Source organism: Macrosteles quadrilineatus, unplaced genomic scaffold (genome assembly GCF_028750875.1).
Source record: "Macrosteles quadrilineatus isolate MER2022 unplaced genomic scaffold, UCM_ALF_1.0 Scaffold_8__2_contigs__length_117827958, whole genome shotgun sequence".
NCBI classification, from domain to species: Eukaryota; Metazoa; Arthropoda; class Insecta; order Hemiptera; family Cicadellidae; genus Macrosteles; species Macrosteles quadrilineatus.
Window position 1 is genome coordinate 33,022,612 of NW_026542601.1, and position 23,173 is coordinate 33,045,784.

At 34.8% G+C, this 23,173-nt stretch overlaps 1 protein-coding gene across 5 annotated transcripts in view; it reads right to left on the minus strand.

Annotated features, from left to right (window-relative positions):
- Positions 1–1,202: 1,202 nt before the first annotated feature.
- LOC129000789 (axin-like) overlaps positions 1,203–23,173 on the minus strand; it is a 53,400-nt gene continuing 31,429 nt past the window's right edge. For 2 of the 5 annotated variants that reach the window (XM_054427787.1, XM_054427788.1), the window contains 14 exons: positions 22,659–22,935; positions 21,673–21,882; positions 20,766–20,966; positions 19,794–19,934; positions 18,791–18,941; positions 17,297–17,404; positions 13,036–13,144; positions 9,703–9,815; positions 9,224–9,316; positions 8,173–8,302; positions 7,421–7,544; positions 6,827–7,057; positions 5,758–5,979; positions 1,203–4,956 (listed from right to left, as the gene is read on the minus strand). In XM_054427787.1, coding sequence (XP_054283762.1) covers positions 4,830–4,956; positions 5,758–5,979; positions 6,827–7,057; positions 7,421–7,544; positions 8,173–8,302; positions 9,224–9,316; positions 9,703–9,815; positions 13,036–13,144; positions 17,297–17,404; positions 18,791–18,941; positions 19,794–19,934; positions 20,766–20,966; positions 21,673–21,882; positions 22,659–22,935 — 2,237 coding nt within the window. In that variant the 3' untranslated portion in view covers positions 1,203–4,829. The remainder of the gene's footprint in view (positions 4,957–5,757; positions 5,980–6,826; positions 7,058–7,420; positions 7,545–8,172; positions 8,303–9,223; positions 9,317–9,702; positions 9,816–13,035; positions 13,145–17,296; positions 17,405–18,790; positions 18,942–19,793; positions 19,935–20,765; positions 20,967–21,672; positions 21,883–22,658; positions 22,936–23,173) is intronic. The other 3 variants (XM_054427790.1, XM_054427789.1, XM_054427791.1) reach the window with 3 other exon arrangements.

Consider the following 23,173-nt stretch of genomic DNA (forward strand, 5'->3'; position numbering starts at 1 on the left):
TGCTCTGGGGGTTTTATTTTACTAAACAATCCACTGTTGGATCAGCCATTCATAGAGAGTGCTAGTAAATTCTTTTTCCTACAGTTACCTGATAAAGCGGGCATTCTTATACTGATTATAGCACGCAAAGTAGCTAATTGCTGCATTTACTTACTTTTGCCACACTCATTTTCAGTATTCAAACCGTGCTTTTATTAGACACATAATATGTGTGTGTACGCTTGAAAATAAGTTGGCAACAATTCATGCCACTTTGCTCTTTCTTGTTTGGAAGTATCTTAGTAAAAATCCAATCAGACAAGTTGAAATTAGCTGTCTGCAGGTTTGCTGCAGCTGTGGTATTTTATACTATGATATGGAAATAAATACATGTAGAATGTTGTAAATAAACAAACATAAAATACCCCCGCCGCAGCAAAACGAATTTCCATTTCTCTGAATGATTTTTAACTAAATCTATTTAAATAACATTAGGTTTAACTTATGTACCTAGGTTTGCTGCTATTATAAGCTGAAACTAATGAAGTGGGTTTTGGTAAAATATTAATAGCTAAGAATAAAATAAATAAATTTGCCAAGTTTGATCAAAATATATCCATAAACAAGCAAACTACATCATTTTCAATATGCTCCATAAGAATAACATGGGAATTTTAAATTTACAATTCTTTGATTTTTATCCGTTGCCAATAACTGTACAAAAACACTTTGTTATACTAAATCATCTTTTTTTTAAGCTTTTTATTTAATAAGGTCTAGATATAAATTGGGAAATTTGGTATTTGAGGGTCAAAAATTAGAAAAACCAATTTTTACCCTAAAGAACCCCCCACAAAACCCCATTCCCATGGTCCGATGATGCTGGTTCACGAATTTATTTAAGTTTATCCCGTCTTACACCTTGAAAGCAAATTTCATCAAAATCGGACAAAAATTACTCAAGTTATCATGTTCACGGACATATATATAACTCTATATGTATAAATTTTAATGAATGGTGCTTTTAACCTCTGGGGACATCAAAATGAAAAAGTAAATCGGCACCGGGCCTAGGTCTTACTGTGCCACCTACGGTAATAGCTACTTCCCTATAGGGAAATTCGCTGAAAAGAATGGCATGTCAACTTTATGGAAATTAATCTATAGTTTAAGTTACTTACTAGCTATAGCTGTGCAAAGGTATGAATGAAAAAACAACTCGATACCTAAAAACGTTTTATTGACATCAGTTAATGTTGTTAATAAAATAAATTACTTACAAATATTCTTAAGGGTCAAATTGAGGTTTGACATTGTTAAAAAATAAAAAATATTTAAAAAGTTCAATTTCTCTAGTTCGACTTTTGATCTTGAACGTCTTAATTGGTCAAAAACAGTTCACAGAATTTTGATTACAGTTTTGTGCTATACAAACTGAAAACACAGTTTTTCTTAGAAATAACCTAGGACAAATATATATAGACCTACTATGTCACAATTACAAATTTTATAAATTACTAAAAAAATACATATACTAAACATTTAAAATTAAAATACATTAACTAACCGCCCGTACACTTCTCGTTCGATTTGTATTTAACTTTCATAAATACTTAAAATTAAAAAACAATATTAAAATGTAGCAAGCATCCGATTGTAAAAAATATATACAAAGTTAAACTTTAGCACTTGTACCTTAACTATTTGAGGTAATATACTTAATTGGCAGGGGTTGGATGGCTGGTTATGGGACGGCGACATTCAACAAAATGTAAAACTAATATTGCATTGATTGATATGAATAAACCTTAATCGAAATTTGTTATGTTTGTAAATAAAAAAAAAATTTCTAGGTTTTCAACTCTCTTTCAGGCAGGCACAATCAAATTAAAATCAAATGATCTAGGGTAAGGTTGGTAATGTTTACATAGCAGACTGAAATCTCCATACATGCTAAAAAAAATGTTTAATGCATGTATTTTAAATAATAAAGTTCAACAAGACGCTAGTTATAAAAATGTTTCTGATTCGTTACAGTGCTCCCCTAGCAAGCAGAAGCTTGATGGTTTGTTCTTGAGAAAAGTCAGTAGCTTTTTGATGGTTTGAAAATGGACCCTACTGTCCTTGGTCATTGGCCTTTATATAAATGGTTCCGAATAAAGAGATAGCTAATTTATAGGTCAGTAACAAACCTACATATCATCTTGCTCAATTCTACAGTCATTGTGCAATCATTATCAGCTTAAAATAAAAATACCCACCTTAGAGCGTGTGATTGTCTTAGAGAATTCGAGGCTTGCAAGACAAAGTGGCGTAAATAGCCTATGTACTTAAGCCCCTTCATCTTGCAAGCAAATTGAATGGAATATTTTGACGTAATATTTTAAGGCTTAACTTATTAAAATCTATTCTGTCTAGTTTCTATTAATGTTTTTGGAATCAAGAGGCGAGTTTCTCATGGTTTATTTATTTAAATCTATCTATCCTATATAAAATCCAATGTATGTTTGTTTTTTGGTTAGTTTGTTTTGTCCTTTATGGACTCCGAAACCGCTAAACAGATTGTAATGAAACTTTCAGGCATTATTAAAGGATTGTTTGTGTGAAGTTTGGTGCAGATCCATCAAAAGGGCTCCACCCCAGTGGCTCTGGAGTGTCCCATGTTAAGCTTATGAGTACTCATATTTAAATGGAATTAAAGAATCTTAACAGCTGGTTCAACTAAACAGTATGATTCGGTGACGTTCAATAGCATTAAAAAGTTAAACAGCTAATTTGCAACAAAAGGTGAGTGAGCCTAGCGAACGAACTTCAACCTGGAGGAGAGTTAGCGTAGCGAACGAGCTAACCTGAAGGCAAGTGAGCGCAGCAAACGAGTTCAACCTAAAGGAGCTATGCGAACGAGCTCATCTTGAAATGAACGAGCATTTGACATAAAACCACATTAGGAAAGGACGACGTCTGTCGAGCCAGCTAGTATTATTATAAAATTGAGGTGGTGTCTGTCTGTTTGTCCATGCGGCTGCCACAACTAAAATACTAAACCCATACAGCCCAAACATAGTTTTGAGGTGAGGGTTTCAAAATTGGTCTCCATGGAAGCATGAAAAAATTCACAATATTTGTTTACCGTTGCGTTGACTTGACATTTTAATGTAAACCGTTAGAACTACTACAAGCTTATTAGTCCGGACCAGCGATCCAAACAAATTGATTAAAATATTTTACGCAACAGAACTATGTGGTAGGTTTATTTACGTCATTGATTATGAAAAATTGATTATATATTTAAATGTAAACAGTAGGACAGTTACAATGTACGTCATACTTTTTTGTTTAGATTTGGTGGCTCTTTGTTTATAAATTTGAACTACTTAACAAATGTTTGGATTAGGCGGTATAGTACATCTTCCCGTTGCGAAGCACGAGTACAGCAGCTAGTATGATATAAAGGCAAGATTGGTGCTAAAACAGTTTACATGCTGGCTCGTTGAGCCTATAATATAACATGCAATGATTGTTATAACTCAATAATCAACATAAATTCCTTGGACTCTGAATGAAAATATAAAAAAAATGTAGCTGTATTACATGCATTCAAATTTTAAACTTACACAATGTTTTTGACATAAGTACGTCTGTCAACTGTAACAAAATTACATTGTTAATTCTCAACCAGCCACCTACCCTAGGCATTCACGGCAGCTGCCTTACAACAAAAACAGCACAAGAAACAATTTACAACTAAACAAACAAGTTAAGTCAGGAACTTGTTGTCGATTAAATACTCAAACACGAGTGATTTGAGCGTAACACTTACGATTTAAACTAATTTGAACATAGAAACTGACAAGAGAAAGGAACAAAATATGTGATAAAAATTGGATGATGGAGAAATTTTGAAATATATTTAGTGGTAATCCTTTAAAAAATGTTTATTTCAAGGGAACACACCGAGCAAACATTCAACCACCTACAATGTGTAAAAGAACATGAACTGACATGTCATTAACAGGCAGTTTTTGTCCTGATCAAAGAGTTTTTTATGAAGGGTACGAGTTCAGATGTTTAAATGGGAAAATTAAGTTCAGGGACTTACAGATATACAATAAAAGGTCATACAAAAGAATATTGACATTTCGTTACTGTAGAACTTCTTAAGGGAGTAGATTGAAGAGAATCCTTCAATTGTTTTTCCAGCTTAAATTTTCCCAGATAAGCTAACTGAACTCTATTCTTTCCAAAATAAGTCCTTATATATTTTTAAATAATTGCACACCCTTTTTAAAATACAATTCAGTAAATATTTCAGGTGATTCCAATTTCCAAACATACACAAGTATTATTGCACCTCATTCCCCATCATCCATTATCCAACTCTTTGTCAACTTAAATTAAATACAATATTTCCAATTGTCTATTGAACACTTTGTAGATGACAAGGAACTGAAAGAAGAAAGTATTCAATACAAAAATATGAAAACTTAAACCGATATGAACAGTTGTGCAAATTCGCTTTACGACTAAGGCACGATTTTAAAACAAGGTCGGCAAATAAAATAAATACACGTCGTACACTGTACAAGAGGTCGAGCGATCGAAGCGATCAATTCGATTCAGGAAACCGACGAGTGTTCGTAATGTCTCTTTTCATCGGTACCTGAAACAATGTGAGCGTTTACACCTAGTCTTTCCTGCTGAACTGTGTAAAAAAAATTAAAACCAAAACTTCACTAAAAATAAGGCGAGACACCCTGTGGATTAGACTTCCGTAGCTTTTGATGAGTCTGTATTAATTTAAGTTTCTGGGGTTTAACAGTCTGTCTTGAATTTCTGTAGTTTCTTCTCCCTCAGTCTGCAGCCTTCACTTGTGCCATGATCTTCCCTTCCCACAGCGGCAAAACGTCGTTGTCGTCTGTCACTTCCTCTTGAATAACCTTCATGTCAAGGTCTTCACACTCCGTCTTGAAGAAATACCTGAAGAAATAATGAGATTGTTAAGTACACAAACTGAACTTTTGACTGATGGGAACGTGACACATGGCCACATAGCTTAGGAATACATTAAGGAAGAAGCAATAGGTTTCTCTTGATCCAAATTTACTTTCCCTTATTCTCAATCTAGCCCACTACACTTAGCGTTTCCTTATCTTTTACTTTTATAAAATAAATCAGGAATTTTATTGCTAAACAATCTAGAACTGCGAACAGAGAATAGGCATAATTGCGTCATGATGTAAAGTATCATTAATAAATTGTATCAAAAGTGATATCACATCACTTTCTCCAATTATTTCACCCCGCACGTGAAATTTGATGTTCCAGTGTTCGGCTTTGACTTCTCACATAAAACTTGAGCGCACACCAGAAAATGCCACTTTTGGTACTTGCAATGAAATTAAAACTTTTAGCACAGTTCACTAAATTAGTCTAATGGAGCCTTGGGCAATTTTGAAGACAAAAAGAACAATCGTGTTAACAGATCACATAACTTCTACTAGCTTTGACATTAAGTGCTAAAAATTAGCCACGTCAAAACATATGTTTCCGTTAGTAAGCCTTTTCACTAGTTTCCTAACTAGTGAAGTAGTTTATTTATTCTTTTATGAAGTTGAAATATGTTTTGGCACATTGAGAAGCTAATTAACTTAAGTAGTGCCAGATTCCCAAGAGTTCCTTGGACTTTCGGCAAACAAACATGTCTCATAGCAAACTAGCTTGAACATTGGCACCTAGTAAATTAGCTTAGCGTAACAAATTAGCAATCCTTTAACCAACCTGTAGGATCCTTTCTTAGGCAGATACTCCTTGAACTGACGCAGTGTGACCTGACGAGCCGGTATCTTGGTGCGGTAAGGCACTTGCTCGTCACAGAAGGAAAACACAACAGTGGTGTAAGTAGCTGTGCCAGTGGTGGGAGGAGGGGGGACGTTGCGGCCACCAGCGCTCGCCCGACGCAACGTAGACCCGCCGGACTGAGACCCACACACACCCAGCCTGCTGCAATTAAGATATTCAATTCAATTTAAAAAAATAACACCGGAAATCAAACTTTTTATGTGACAATCTTAAAAGAGAGCTAACAGAACATCAATAACGAAAATCATTAATAACTCGGCTATTGGCTATTGCCAATTGCTCCCAATATTCAGATTCCTGGTTTTAATGAAGATATGGTTTCCTAGATTTAATGAACCTATGTTCATTAAATTGTTCCAGGTCGTCAAAATTCATGTAGCCAAGAATTAATTCTTGGTTAAAGGAATTTTCCGGTTGGCTGCACCCCTTGGTTAGTATCTTAGAACATGTGGCTATGATTTTAAATGATAACAGATAATTTTTCCCCAACAGTTGGTTTGGATTACCAAGACTCTGGTGTAAATGTTTAGTGATTCTGTTTGTTTTAAACATGACCATTAACAAAAATAATTCTTGAATCTGCATGAAGATCATTGTGAAGATTTTGATTTTATTGAACTGTTACCAAGTAAAGTTTAGAGAATGGCATTTCAATTCATTTCATACAAGTTATGTTTTAACATAGGCTAAGACAAAAACATTTGCATTAGAAAGAAGTTTATCTTTTAGAAGACACCATAAGTAAGAGTCCATTATCCATCCGTAAAAAAAAAAGTGGAATTCAGTTTTAAGAATGGGGAGTTAGCAATAAAAAAAAAGCAAATCTCAATTAAGATAAAACTAGCAACCAACAATTGTTTCTTTATATAAAAATTATTTTTTGTGAACAGTGTCAACATTCCCAACACTATTTTATCCCATCCGCAATTCCAAAAAAGCATTGGCAAAAGTATGGTATGCGAGTTGTTGTTGAAGTTAGGTTGTTTACCTGACTCTCGCTTTCCGACTCTCGTCTTCCATGAGTCTCCGCCGAGCCTCCTCCAGCTGTGTGGCTGTGTGTGGTGAAGGCAGCGGCGGCATGGAAGGATCGGCTACAAATGGCTGAGCAGGTGCGGGCGGCGAGGCGCTGCGGCGACGGTGTAGTGATGCAACACTGCTGTCCTGTGATGACCGACCTTCTGTCACTGGGCCACTCTCCATCAGCCAGGACAGCACACGGCTGCAAACACAGTTATAAAACCTTTGACTATTGAAAAGTAGACATTCAATTCAAAATGTTAAAGTTATAGAATAAAAATAAAATCTAATCACAAATGCGTTTTTTGGTATTCCAGCGACAATTGTGTAAACATCGATTTAACGCTTCTGTACAAAAATAAACATTGTTGTTTTGAGCCACCGACAGAGAGTGCTAGTAAACTCCATGAAGTAAAAAGCAATTGGTTTTCATTGCTAAACAGGTTGTGACTAGCTTGTTAACAAGACATAGAAGTGCTTTGTAAATACATGAGTCAAATCAGAGAGAGTCTACTATTGACAATGAATGTGTGTGAAACTACGGCAAAGGCTTGAGTAGACATACCTGTCCTTGAACTGTGAGACCACACTGACTGGGGGAGTATCACTAACCACGCTGACTCCACTGTCCGTCAACTCCGTCTTCTTGCTGCTCCACTTTCGGCTCTGGCGGAGCCTATTGTCATGACCTGTGTAGCAAAATAAGTTATTGAGTTCCACTGCTTTACAAAAGACAACTTGAGTCAAAGGAAAAATAAATGTCACAGTAAAAAATTGATTAAATTATGAATGTAAAATGAAGGAATTCTGTTAATTCACAGCCACAGGAAAAAAATTAAAAAAATTTAAAATTTAGAATAAATGAAATAATTACTTTTAAACATTTGTTAGGTAAGAACCAAGACACTTCATTCTAAATCGTGTATTGTTAGTTGTGACACACAAATTATATAGTGGCAGTGGATTAACAGAAAGCATACTAAATAATTTGTCTCACAGTCTGAGGAGATTGCAATCATCTGTAACTTAGGCAGAGCAAGGATAGGTTGCTATGGTTTATGATGAACTTTAAGTCTATAGGTTCTAAAGCATGCATCAGGATGAGTAAAAAACTTCATAATTCAGCTGATATTTCTAGGGACACCATCCACATGTCTCATCAGTCAATTTCTAGTGTTGCAAGTGTACCTACTAAATTTAGCAAAAAGCAAGTAGACATCCACTCTCAACCTCCATATTATCAATTCCTTTCACATGATTTTGATGAGAATTGAACAAATCAACTGCTGTGTACACTAAACAGATTTGTTGACTCACCAGGGACCTGGGAGTAAGCGTCGTTGTAGTCAGGCATGGACTTGCTTTTGGGCATGTGCATCCTATGTTCAGAACCTTCTGTGAAGTCGTGGACGTTACCTGAGTCTGACGAGAACGTAGAGAACACGTCCTATAACACAAACAGCTGTTAGAATATTGACGGCACAATATGACACATAGCAGTAACACCTAAAAGAAAAATACTTCTATATGGGTCATGACTATATGACTATATGCCTATATGACTATATTGTGACCTTTACCGACCAACAAAAAGGGTAAAACAGGGAAAATAAAAAAAATCAATTAATATATTAAAAGTCATTACAGTAAAGATCAATATTTCTTAAAAAAATTTCAGGAAAGGTTTTGCACTTTTTCTGTCATGAGTTAAGTCGTGTTAAAGCTGTATCTCCATTGTAAAACATATTCAATCCTCTTTCATTTCTCATATAAATCACGTTTTCTTTTTGGGACCATCATCACATGTAAAAAACCCCAACAAATCTAAAACACCACTTTTGTAACATAAAATAATAAAGCAATACTCGTTCTCCCAGTCATAATCTATGTTTGAACTATGACTTATTTGGATCCTATCAGAAGAGAAAGTCATGAAGGTTGCTAAGAGGTGTCATTTAAGCCTCCATTTTAGGACGTGTTCACTGTGTGCCAATATTTTGCACTACTATAATAGTTTTTTTTTTTAGGTTTTTGTTTGACTAATACACAATTATTGTCTGGTCCTATGGTTTTTCTTTTGTGATTTGCAGCTTCTGTTGGATTTGTGTACTAATGTAGAAGAAAGCTAACTAATCTTGTTATATCTTAGGTACTTTCTCACCTGAGGCCCGGATCAGATTCCAGATCCCAAAATGCTGTAGTAAAAACTTGTTACTAATTGTGAATGAAAATGTCGGTTCTGATTTGTTCAAATAGTGGTAATTTTTCATCACCAAAAATCAACTTACAACAAAGAAAGTGAGGATTACAGAGGAAAAAGCTGTACACACATCACACTTAGTCCAGAAGATGATAAGTGATAGCGTACCTTGTCTTTCCGGGGGTACCGTGAGTATGGCCGAGACTGGTACGGGTTGGGAGCGACGTTGACATGGGACGGAAGACTGGAACCGCAGCCGGCCTGTGACACAAACAATGGTTGTAACAAATTGCAGGTATATGAAAATACTGAACTATACTTCCAAAACATAAGGACCAACTGAAACCGGTTTTTGATTAGATTATAACATAACATGAATGGATGAGTCTTTCATGGTGAGTGCTGCAGCTCAACTTCTAGCAAATAAAAAAATAGAACAAAAGTTATCCTAACCAAGATACATTCTCGAGTTATTAAAACTTCAATACTTTTTGAACAAAAGTTTTGCTGGTGTCTTTTGGGACAGTAAATTGTCCCATATTCTGTACTACTAACAGTAGTGACTAAAATTACTGATAGATCCCTATCCCCTCTTCTAATGCAGATGTGTCTTTTTTTCAATTGACTAGACAGTAGACCTGACATACCTTGTTGAGTGGCTGGGCAGACCTGCGGTGAGGAGGACTCTTGGGTCTTGGAGACGACACACCTGGTGACCTTGACGGGGTCAAATCTGACCACACTCTGGACACATGCTGGTCTGTAACAAAACAAGTATTTGACAAACTCTTAGATATCAGTAAACATTACTACCTCATGTCTAAGTTAGTCTAGACTGGGTCAAGTGGTTGAACTTTGGTACTTTGTACGAATCTCGCCACTTATTTACTACCAATGTCTTTGAACAAAATGATAATGCTGCTACCCTCTAGGCATAGCCTAAAGTAATGTGTGTAAAATGGTACCGAGCCTAGCGTCTTAGGATACAAAGGTGGGACAAATAAACTAACCCGAGTCTAAATGTTTCACTGTTTGGTTGCCAGAAAATCAATGAAAAATGATATCATTTCAAATAGTCTTAGTCTTATTCATTCTAAGTCTTATTATTTATGTTCGGATTCAAAAGGTTAATAACTTTCGAACCAGGTTACACAATAGGTTTTTGACTTGAGTGTTTGAAGAATAGGCCTTTCACAAAAATGTCTTTCCTTCAATGTTCTTTGTATTGTTAAAATATTATAGCCATGGATGCAAAACAATAAATAATCAAGCTTAGTAGCCAAATTCCAGAATAAGTTGATATTATAAATACTGAAAACGCATTTAAACAAGTTGCCTATCACAGGGTGTCTACTACATTCTGGATAAAAAATTCATGGACAATTCATTACCAAATAATTTTCCTGATTTTTCAAACTTTATTAATCTTGTTATTCACTGTAGTTGTACCAGAGAGAAAAGTAAATAATAATAGATAAGAGTTAAATTTCAAAATAGAAATTCATTGAAAGTAAACAAACATAGGCCTACCTATACGGTAAAGGTTTTATAGTGCAACAGAGAAACGCAATCATTGTCTCCTGCGATAGCGACAAATATCTCCATCAGTCACGCAAACATCATAACATAGCTTATCCGATCCAGGCGGATTAATTTGGCATGATTTGCCCTGGCACAACGTTAGGGTCTCGACTACTTTTGAAAAAAAAAAAAAAAAAATCTTTAATGCATATTGTTACTCAGTTCTTAGTACAAAATCAAGGTATGGTAAGCGGCTACCAATAAGCACAGAGTAAGATTATTGAATTTTCATTTGCAAAGTTAATATCGACACATAGCAATCATTAGTTGTTTATCTTAGGCTCAATTACATTTTCTTAATATATTTTACAGCTCTTTCAAGAATCAAAATACCCAGGCCTAGACCTAATTATTTAGGAGGGCCTATATAAACTGAGTAACAAACAATGAGGTTATAATAGCAGCAAAGTCACTATCATCATTCTAGTTCATAAGATTTAGATTGCTTAAAGCATACAACTCAATAAATAAATATGGGAAACAAAAAACATTTAAACCTGAATAGCCAACAATATAAGACAAAGATACAGAAAATGCAATGACATAATTTGAAACCAAGCAGGCCTACATAGTGATAAAACATTAATGCAAACAACAATGCTTGTGGTTTTGTCAATTGAAAGATAAAATATCCAAAAAAAGGGTTTAGTTTACAAAATAGAGACTGTAGATTATTTGCATTTTCAATATGAAACCATAAACAGTTTTATGGCCCCGGCAAGTTGAATCTTCAAGAAAGTACAAGTAAGAAGTGAAATTTAACAGCCATCATAAAACAATTATTTTCATCATAAAATAGGTTTGGGATCTAATAATAATTAGGCCTACCCTAGTAATAAATAAAGAAGTTGTAAAGGAATAAAAGTGATACAACTTTTATGAGCTAGCTACCGAGTCAACAGTTCTTGAAAGTACTTGACTTGACACTTGATTGTCCTGGTAAAATATTAATGGGTTTGAGATTGCTAATGGGATTTTTATTGCATAATTACTCTAGTAATAAATTATGAAAATGTAAACAAACATCTGATAAACCTTTTATGTGCTCCTAACCAACCAGTGATCAATAAAATTATGGCCCATTAAAAATTTAAGGACAATTCCCGTACATTTCATGGCCAGTAAAAAATTAAGTACAATTCCCGGTTTTCCCGGTTGGTAGACACCCTGCTATCAGCTGTCACACTCATCTGTATGAGGAGTCTTGTGTCACCTAATAGTGAATGTGTTATGAACAAGAAATATTAAAGCATTAAGTAGTTAATCTTAAGTTATTTATGAAGTAATCTGATAAAAAGATAGGGCATTTGCCAGGAATTTAAAGGAAATTTACAGGAAAGCAGGCAAAACCTAAAATAAGTCCATGACACATAAAGTACAACACAAAAGTAGAAATTTTCCACTGGAGAAATGGCAATGGCAGTTGCAATTCGAATCTATTCCACCTTGTCAGGGTTGCCAACACAGCTGAAGAGACTAAAAATTGTTTTTACTGTTGCATATGTATGAGTATGTTCACTCATTATTTATGAATAATCCACTATATTTACACTGTTCTATGTTTACACAAGTACACACATATATAAAAAATCTATATACACTAGCCTGCTATGAAAGATGAGGCTTTATAATTAATTATTTTTTACATCTTGACAATGACCGTTCATTCTGGTACAGAACTGGTTTTTTGTTAGGCCTATATACTGAGCTGGGCAGTTTTTACATTGAAGCTGATAAATTACATTGCTGGTGCTGCAGGTGTTGTGTCTTTGAATCTTGAAAACTTCATTTGTGGCGTTGCTGGAAAAACTTGGGTTGGTGGGACACGTTTTACATCTGAAAGTATTACATGGGAAAGAGCCGTTTGGGGGTTTATTTCTGGTTGCTGTCATTGGATCTGGTATTTTAGGGTGAACAAGAATCTTGTTGATGTTGGGTGGTTGGCGAAATGTGGTGGTTGGGGTGTTTTCAGGAAAACCTTTGTGGGTGGGAAAGCTTGGAGAATTTTGAATTCATCTTTTAGAATGGAGTTGAGGGATTGTAGGCCATGGTGGTATTCAGTTATTAGGTTAAGGTTTTGGCGGTGGTTTCAGTTTCTTTGTTGGAGGGTTGTTTGATTGGGCTAATCGGATTTGGTTTTCTACAAGGTTTTTGGGATAGCCTCTTTCAACGAATGCGTTGGAGATTTTCAAATTACCAAATTCGAAAAGTGGTTAGTGACCACAAAAATTTCTACTTTTGTGTTGTATTTTATGTGTCTCTATGTACTTATTTAAAGGTAAGCCTGCTTTCCTGTAAATTTCCTTATTTATGAAGTAAGTTAGTTAAGAACACAATTAGTTATGAAGTATTGTATTAGTTAATTGATGAGGATGGGAATGCTATGAAGGTTGAATTACCTAGGATGTCTTGTACATTGTCGTCTTCAAGTTGCAGTTTTTCTCTAATCGTCTCAGACAAACTTCGCTGTATTGCTGCTGAGAAATCAGCTGGTGAACATGTTTCAGCCTGAGAACAGTTCATTATAATAAAATTGATTCAAACATTTTTGACTAATAAAAATATTAATATTAATTTAATTGTGAGAACAATCTTTAGTTTGGTATAATTAATCCTACTTCCTACTATAATATTATAAATGAGAAAGTTTGGATGTATGTTTGTGACAAGTAAACGCGAAAAATACTGGTCGGATCGGTCTGAAATTTGGTGTGATTATAGCTCACATTCCCGATTAACATATAGATGCATTCTTATCTCACCTTTCGGGCTCCGCCCCAGTGGCTCTGGAGTTTCCCATGTTAACCTTATGAGTAATCATATTTAAAAGGAATAAAATAATTTTGTCAGCTGTTTCAACTACACAAGTTGGTTCTATGATATTAAATAGCATTAAAAAGTTATAAGGTTTACCAACAGGGTGCAGTACTATTAGTTTTTTTTTTGCATTTCGTGACCTCTTCCCGTTGCAAAGCACGGGTACAACAGCTAGTTTTATATAATGCAAAATAGGAAAACATTTTTTTCTCAGCTTGGTTGCATCACAGGGAAAATCTACGCATACTGTTAGAATGATATTTTCCTGTAGATGTGTAGAATCCCTTTATAAATTAAAATATGCTAAAAAATAAGTGCAAAAAATGTATTTTAAATTAAAACAAAATTACATGGGTCTTATGGGTTGCCATGCTGGTGACGAAATAACAACACAATATGAGGGGTTACCGGAGGGGAGTTTACCCCGACGCCTACAAAATCGCTAAGGTTGTTCCTCTATTCAAGTCAGGAGACTGCTCTAAGACTTCGAACTTTAGGCCGATCTCATTGCTGAGTGTATTTACCAAGGTTTTGGAAAAAATAGTTAAAGACCAGTTAACTAATTACCTTAATCATTATAACATTTTAACATCACGTCAATTTGGATTTAGGAAATCGAAGAATATCTCTGACGCCTTGTTTGAAGTTAACAAAGATATTAATTTAGCTGTCAATAAAGGAAACAAGGTCGTGCTGGTATTTTTTGATTTAGCTAAAGCCTTCGACTCTGTCGACAGATCAATACTATTAAAGAAAATGGAGTTAATTGGAATAAAAAACATTTCATTAGCATGGTTTAAATCATATTTTTTAGATAGAAAACAATTTGTAGTCATAAATGGAGTTCAGGGCAATTTAGCTGAAGTAGACTATGGAGTAGTTCAAGGAAGTAACCTTGGTCCTTTATTATTTCTAATATATATAAATAATCTAGTTAAAATCGACATTGAAGGGAAGTTTTATCTCTTCGCAGATGACACTCTAGTATTATTTGAAGGTAAAGACTGGGAAACAGTTTTCAACCTCGCAGAAAGAGGTATTTCAAAAATTAAAAAATGGTTTGATCAAAATGTTTTGACACTCAATGTAGATAAAACTAAATTCATGCCAATCGCTTTTAGTCATCGTGGTGATACACTCATCAATGAGTTGAAAATTCATTCTTGTGCTAATTTTGATTCGGATTGTGACTGTCCAGTGATAGATAGAGTGAAAAAATATAAATACCTTGGCATAATGATTGATTCTAAACTTTCATGGGCAGACCACGTATCATATCTAAATAATAAACTAAGAAAATATATCTATGCTTTTAACCAGTTACATCAGATTTTGGAGTTTGAAGAAATCAGAATTGCATATTTTGCTTACGTGCAGTCCCTACTTGACGGAGGAATAATAGCCTGGGGCTGTGCATATGGTTATATTTTAAAGCCATTAATTATCACCCAAAAAGCGATAATAAAAGCAGCCTTAGGCAGGAGCCGGCGCTACCCTTCGGATGCTCTCTTCAATGAAATGAACGTTCTTGACATCAGACAATTATTTATTCGAACCATGACTATTTACATATTCAAACACTCGAATGACATTTTTGAAAGAGTAACACACGAATACAGAACCAGACATGCACTAGGTGGAGGAATTTATTTACCGAGACTAAATAGAACCTACTCTACAACAAATTGCTACTATGTTGCTCACACTATCTACAACAATCTGCCCTACAACTTACGCGAAAACTATTTTGGACCACTGGTCAAATACAAAAAACAAATTACCCTATGGCTACAAAGCATTGGGAGATCAACTGCTCAAAATTTACTGATCTCAACCTACAGACAATGAACAACCTACAGGCAACAAATTTACACTCACATCAGCTGATAGAGTGAAAGAACGATTGTATGCAAGCACGTATGTAAGCGGTTCCCGATTCTGCGCCACAGGGACAGAGCATTGACGGCCCTAGGGCTACCAGCCGCCTGTTGGTGTCGGAGTGAGTGCAGCAGTGTGAGTGTGCGTGTGCGCGCGCGCGCGTGTGTGTGTGTGTGTGTTATCTTTTGGGGGTAGGGTAGGGGGGAGGTGGGGGGCACCATTCGCTCAGTCCTCCAGCGCAACTTTCAACTTTCAACTTTTAAATTGTTCAAATTTCCTTTTTTTCATAATTAAAAAAAAATCTCTAATAATATAACGACTCTCTCCCACTCACAGGATTAAATTATCCTTTGTGGGGGACAATTTCGCTTGATTTTAAAAAGCTTTTATAGAAAATTAAATATAACCTAGAAAAATAAATAATATTGTAAATATTTTTGTACAGGGATCATAATATTATGTTATGTCTGTTTTTTGCGAAATAAATGATATTTTAATTTGATTTGATTTGATATAAACCGAAAATCAAAACAAATGGAAGAAATTACAATCACAATGTTTATTAATCCTGTCATGATTAATGAAACAAACCAAAATACCAAAAATAACCGAAAACATGTTAGCAGTTGAAAACTAGTTAAAATAATTATCAAAACTAAACAAAAAGAGCATCATTTTGAAAATCATACACACAGTCAATCCAGTAACAATACTATAATAAACAACCTATTTAAAAAATGTTTACTAAAAGTAGACTTGCTTATTGAACCTGTTAGGTTTGAACTTCGGATGGTTCAAAGAGCCACGATTTTTTAACGCTCGCACTCCTTTATTATATTAGCGAATCTCCCATATAGGGAATAAGCTATTACCGTAGTACTCATGGTAAGACCTGGACCCGGGACCGATTTACTTTTTCGTTTTGAGACCAAAAACACCATCCGTTCAAATTCATATATATATATATATTTATATATGTGTCCGTTAGCGCAATAACTCGAGCAAAAATCATCCGATTTTGATAAAATTTGGTACAAACGTGTAAACCTACGTTTATTCTAACGAGTTCGCGAACCAGCATGATCGGACTATGGGAACAGAGGTCTATGGGGGGATTTATGGGGTAAAAATGTGTTTTTCCCATTTTTGACACTAAAAAATTAAAATTTAGCAATTTCTTTCCAAACCATTTTGTAGAGCTTAAAAAACAAATAATTTAGTATATTGAAGCGTTATTATGCGCCTAATGGTTACGGAGAAAATTCCAAAAAACTGTAAATTTAAAATTCCCATGTTATTCTCAGGGAGAATAAATAAACTGTGTTAGTTTGCTTGTTTATAAACATATTTTGATCAAATTTGGAAAATGCATTCATTTCATACTAAACTATTAACATTTTACAAAAATCCCTTTTTACCCTCTCTGTTGCAGCAAACCTAAGTACTCGTTAAACTAATGCTATTTAAAAAGGGAATAAATGTGATATTTTTAAGGAGACATTTAAGTGTAAATCCAATCAGGCAAATGGATATTCGCTTAGTCAGCAGGTTTGCTGCGGCGGGGGTATTTTATTGGTAATAAGCACAATGTGTCCCATAGATGTGCTGAATTATCTAATTTGTTGATGCTCCCTGGTGTGGATTAACGTCCGCACTAGTGAGTACTACGACTATCCGCAGTACTATCCTGATAATTAGACCAATTCGTAAATTACAAGGAAAAAATGTGGTTCGGATTCCACTATAAACTGTAGGTCCCTTAGTTGCTATTAGCTGTATGGGCTATTAATTAACAGCTGTGTCTAAGGAACATGTCAGCCTTAGTCACTAACAAGACTACAAGATCACGCCACTCATCCTACACTCATCCTTCACTCATATTTGGGTTAAAATACGCACATAGTGGCGTCCCCATCTTAAATAATTGATAATTGATAATTGATTGTTGTAAAAATTTGTTATTACCTCTGACAACTTTCGGTCTAAAATTTCTTGTGCTTCTTGGTTCCTCTTGACGTTTTCCAACTTCTCAATTAAAATTGAAGCAAATTGGTCTGGCTTCATAGGATGTACCTGAAATGATACTTAGTTTAGTTTAAGGAATAAGCTTATTAGGTTACCATCACCAGTTTCTCAATCAACATTTTATATTTAATGTATTAAATGCATAATATTTCCCCCCCATCAAATTACTGATCAAGAACTCTCAAGTTTTTAAAACCTATAGCAAATAATTTGTTGAGTCTACTAAATAAAAATAAAATACATTGTAAATTTTTAAAAAGTAAACTGAACCAAAATTCTTTAACAACCATCAGACAAGGACTATCAATCAATAATATATTTTACCTAAACACTAATTAATACCGTGTCTAATTGCAAGAGGAACAAACTGCAAACCTTCTAGGCCTAGGTTTTAAAGTACACACATTTTAGTAACACCCAAAGCTGAACCACAAGTTACAAGAGCTGCAGAACACTGAGGGAGTCTGAAGTGGCTTCCAGGTCTCACTGATAAGGGAACTGACTGACAGAAGCTGATAAAAAACATGACAGCTTTGCAAACATCAAAACAAGATTGATAGGCTAACTGATGAAAGGTACACATGTTCATCACTACGGAAGGATCTTGTAGGAATGTTTACAAGTTCAAAAGTATGGATTAGATGAATTTTGACTTTCCAATTAGATATCAAAGGAAGGAGAAATTAAATTGAGCTTAATGTAAGAAGAATTTCTCTAACCTCAATAATCCATCTGTAAGCATTAATTGAAGTTCATGGAAAATTTTACATTAGGACAGTGAATTTTGTCATTTATAAGACAGAAGAAGACTGAACAATTAATTTTTCTACTTTAACCCTCCTAAAACAACATGTTATTCTAATCCCATCAACTATTTGGGCTACGTTTGTCTAGGAAAGGTTTTACCGGTACTGATTTAGTCCTTATACATTTTTTAAGCTTGGGCCAGTTTAATTGCTACTGAGCCAATTTAATCCTTTTGGTCGTACAAACTCCGAAGATTAAAATTTTTTAGTTTCCACACTTTTTTGCATGGTAAAGTTTATGCATCATTCCTCTTTTCAGAAAAATAAATTTATATAAAACAATCAAGTACAGAAAAATTAATAACAGAAATCTACTTCTTAAAGTCTTTCTGTAACAAAGATTTTCTGTAATCATCAAGGTAAAAGTGGTTATACTACTCCCTTAAAATCGAAGCATGGCAGATTTGGTTGTGAGCAGGATAAATACTCAATCCAAATGCAATTTTAAATAGTCCATTGATGATGATATCCAACGCTGTTATCGATTGACAAGTTCCATGGTACGGATACATACTTACAAAACAGGTAAAAAATGCAATGACACTCCAAAAAACACAGCAAAATATCTGCTACTTTAACTAGTTACCAAACAGTAAAAGTTACAGTTGCAACAGTGACAAAATCATACCTGTTCCTTCTGTATTCTCTGTGTACGAGGGATGAACGTGTGATGTACATGCATGTCTCGGTTGAGAGTGGCTGACTCTTTAACCTGACGACAATGCTGACGATATTGCTTACGGGAGAACCTGTGATGTCCGCTGCTGGAAACTCCATCCCTGTAGGAACATATAGTTATTGAAATTTACACCTAATAAAGTCTATATGAACATCATATAAACAAAATTTCTGTGTAATTGAAAAAGTAGTCAGCGACCATGAAATATTTCAATTTTAATGTCTAATGTGTTTCCTATTGAAAAATCTTGTCCACTTTACAGGTAAGCCTGTCCTTCCTATAAAAAACATAATCAAATCCATATGAACACCAGTTTGCAATGTCAAAAACAAAATAATAGAATTTGACAAATTAATTAGTGGATTTTATTCACTTTAAGTTTTAGTTTCCATTGATTTCTAAGATGTGTGTGTGTACAACAGGCTTGAAGTTTCAACACCTAAAATATGACGTATATATTTATAAAGTTTTACAATAACCCTTTTACAATAATGAGACTAGATACAAAGATCAAATTGTACTATATTGATTGCTCTGTGATATTACAACAAAACAATAAGCTCACACTGTAAAATTTACCCTATAATATTGAAAACTCTACTCAATATCAACAGATTCTAAGCATTACTCTGCATCAATCACACATCAAGCAGAAGCACTAGCAAGTCTTGTATGTAATCCAATTTCAAATAATAGCTCTACCCAGTGTCTTCATATTTTACAATATCTTCTCTTCATATTTTACAACTCAATGTATGTTAGGTATTTCAATGCAAAAAAGAATCCAACCTAAATATTTTCATATAATTCATAAAAGATTCATCTATTGAATACTTTGTTTATTGACATCCATTGTTCCACAGTTGTTGTGATACTGAGATATCAAAAACTTGCACTATCCATAATCAACACTTTTAGCATAAGTTCCACCACCAACGGCCACACTACTTACACAGAACTGTCAGTCAGTGACATGTTGTCAGACTCCGTCCGTGCGTCCGAGCTGAGACTTTGCAGCTCCGAGTCTTGTCGGGAGACTGGATTGTAAGACGAGTAAGCCATCCTCGCCTTGCCGAGGTTTGGCAAATACACACTGACACAACACATACTACTTACACACATACAACAGAACTAAGTAAAATCAACAAAACGGGGTTCAAAATAAGTGGCAAGTCGTGAGATCTTTTCCGTTAGTTTGTTACGTGGGTGGATGTTTGCTGAATTGTTTGGATCTTTGGCAGAACCAAATTACTGGAGGTGGTGTCTCAAATCTGCCCTTGAGAAAATTGCAGAAATAAAAAGTTAAATATCTAAAACTAGCCTATATCTATTTAAATTTTTGGTTTGACTGCAACTAATTTTATCTATGAAAATCTACTTTAAAATGACTAAAATGATTAACGGAAAAGATCCCATAAACATTCACACAAAATTATAAAAAACCAACCTATACTACCAAAAAAACAACAACAATGATATAAATGAACTACTATTGAATTGTAGTATACATCTTCCTTTTTATATCAATATTTAAAAATAAAGGAAAACACTGTTGTTATTTTTAATTGTTATATGATTAGCATATAGAAAGAATTAAGTGCTCTAAAACCATATCTATATATTAATAGTAAATAAATTTAAAAAGGCACACACTATTTACATTATTTTAATTTTCATTGGGCCTTCATTATTAGTAGTTTCTGTTTCAACAATGGCAAATGTTTAACTCGTTAACGACAAAAGACTAAAAGTAATATCTTCTAATCTATAACTAAAAAAAAAAATCTTTGATAACATTACAAATAAAAAAATGTAAAAACAAAAAATTGGAACATTTAAAACTTGTTGAAAAACAACAAAACAATTATCAAAACCACATTTACATTCCAAAATAACAGTTGGAATTTACATATACACCACTCACCCAGCGTAAGCTTCGGGCTTGGGCCGCAAGTCGACGGCTCGTCTCTTCTGTGTGGCCAGCAGCATGTCTCTTGTGAGGGGGAGGGGGAGAGGGGGCTCCACTAGTTCCGAGTCTTCATGTACAGTGGCCAACATGGTGGGGGGAGCGGCCGTGACACCCCCACTGCTAGACCCGCTACCACTGCCACTGCCACTGCAGGAACTGTTACACGGGACAAAGAAAGATATTTATAATATGTTAAAATACTAGGGCCTAACATCAAACATCTATCACTGTAATAACTACAATTGGATTGTACGCTGTAAAGCTCAGAAACAGGCTCATTGGCTCTTATTGGTCTGACCATCTAGGTGAACCTGCTGCTGCAGCCATACATTTCATACAGCGTTTCCATTGATAAAAACTGACGTATATTTAATGTAGGGATGGATGAGATTGAATTTTTAATTTGAGACGAGACGGGATTTTTTATTTCTTGTAAATATCATCATTTTTCAAAAGCTAATCTTGTTTTTAGTGTTTTCTACAAATAGCCTTACTTATAGCCGCATTAGGCTGTCCATGATAACGATTATAAATATATATATAATATTTCTATTTCTTCTCCTTTCCTTGGTGGTGTTCTATGACAAATCGGCTCTTTCAATGATTACTAAGAAATGCAGCACAGTGTTAATTCAGTTTTCTTTTTAGTACATAAAATTATCCAGGCTCTCTCGCTTTTTTCCATTGTAATATTTACGCAAACCCAAATTCACATGTCCAAAATGACACCAAAAACATGTCAATCGGTTCAGTAGTTTCGGAGGAGTAATTGTCACAAAAAACCTGCTTGCGTATTAAATAAGTATAGATGAAAAAAATTCAACACAAATACATTTTAATATTTGACTACACTACAACTAACCTAGAGCCATTTTGCATCGCTTGCACATGGTTGAGGTAGATTTCCGACCGCAGGAAGTTTGGGTAAGTGGTCTCTGTGATGATTCGCTCCACTTCTCGTTGACTTTCGTTGAACACTCCGCAGTCCAAGTCTGTTCCAGCTTTGATCCTGCGCATTACCGACAACCGCAGATCTTCTGGTATACCGAGCTGCGTTTTGAGAAAGTATTTCCTGCAGAAAGTAAAATTATTTAGTTTCACAAAGCTGTGGAATTATAACAGGAACACTGAAAAATCAAAAATGTCATGTAAAAATCGAGTTTGTTTAACTGATTTTGGAAAACCATTATGAATATTTGTTGAGTGAGACAATATAATTATACTCTTTTTAATTTATTTGTCTTACTAGTTTCAATTAATAAACTAAGTTGCTTTGGAACACAGTACTAAATGTTCGCTTACAGACTTGTCACTTGAAACAACGGGAATATCAATAAATAGATACATAATAGATGCTTCTACTGATCTTTCTGTTTTTTATTTGTTTGCATTACACGATAATATTTCACATTATCTGGCATGGCTACAAAATTGTAAATCTGTTTAAAGATATGTTTACTGTGTCAGAGTTCCACCCAGTTTTTAAATGAAAAATTCTAGGACAAAATTATAAAATCTCATAGTTTCACAGACCCTCAAAGAGTAAAAAAATAACTGTTTATACTTTCTTTATATGATTATTGGTACAATCACAATTTTAGTAAGTTATGAGAAAATCCCCTTCAATGAGATGCTAAAGACCCAGGATCAGTCATAGCAAAATCTAGAATTTTGCTTCATTAGCAGGTTTACCTGTATGGGAAAAAGCCTGTCTTGGTGCGAGAAACAATAACTCAACACTATCCACAAACGTTTTACTGTCTATCATTGAACCTAAGCATCTCTTACGTCAAATAAATCTCAACTGATGCTATATTATTAAAAAATATATTTGAATCAAACATTTACCTGTATATTACTCTGACAAGTTGAGAGATCTTGTCGGGGTCCGACTGTTTCCGCAGCCCTTCGCATGCGAACCAGAACAGCAGTGTGTCTGCGTGGCTCCGTCCCTCGCTCTCCAGGTATCGTCTGAACAGTTCTACACCGTCCGGGTCTTCTAACAGCGACGGAAGGTTCTGAGCCCAGCGGAGACAAGAGGGGGGAGAGTAACGATCCTCCCCTCCTGTCCCGCCCCTCGGGGAACTGCATCCCTCCGGTTCGAACCCCAGCGGTGCAGCACCTTCTGTGTCAACAACAGCTTGGATAGTATTTGTAACATAACTTTTCTGCAGAAATCATACTAATTGTGAACAAACTTAGAACGGATCAGTATTGTAAGATATCTGTTCTTTATTGTCTTAACTTCTTGAGAATAAACGTAGAAAGTGAGTACGTTCTTTTTGTGTAACTTACCATGTTATCATATTTTCAGAATGGCTTGACAAGATTGATAAGGGATTTAAATGTAAAATTGGTATTTG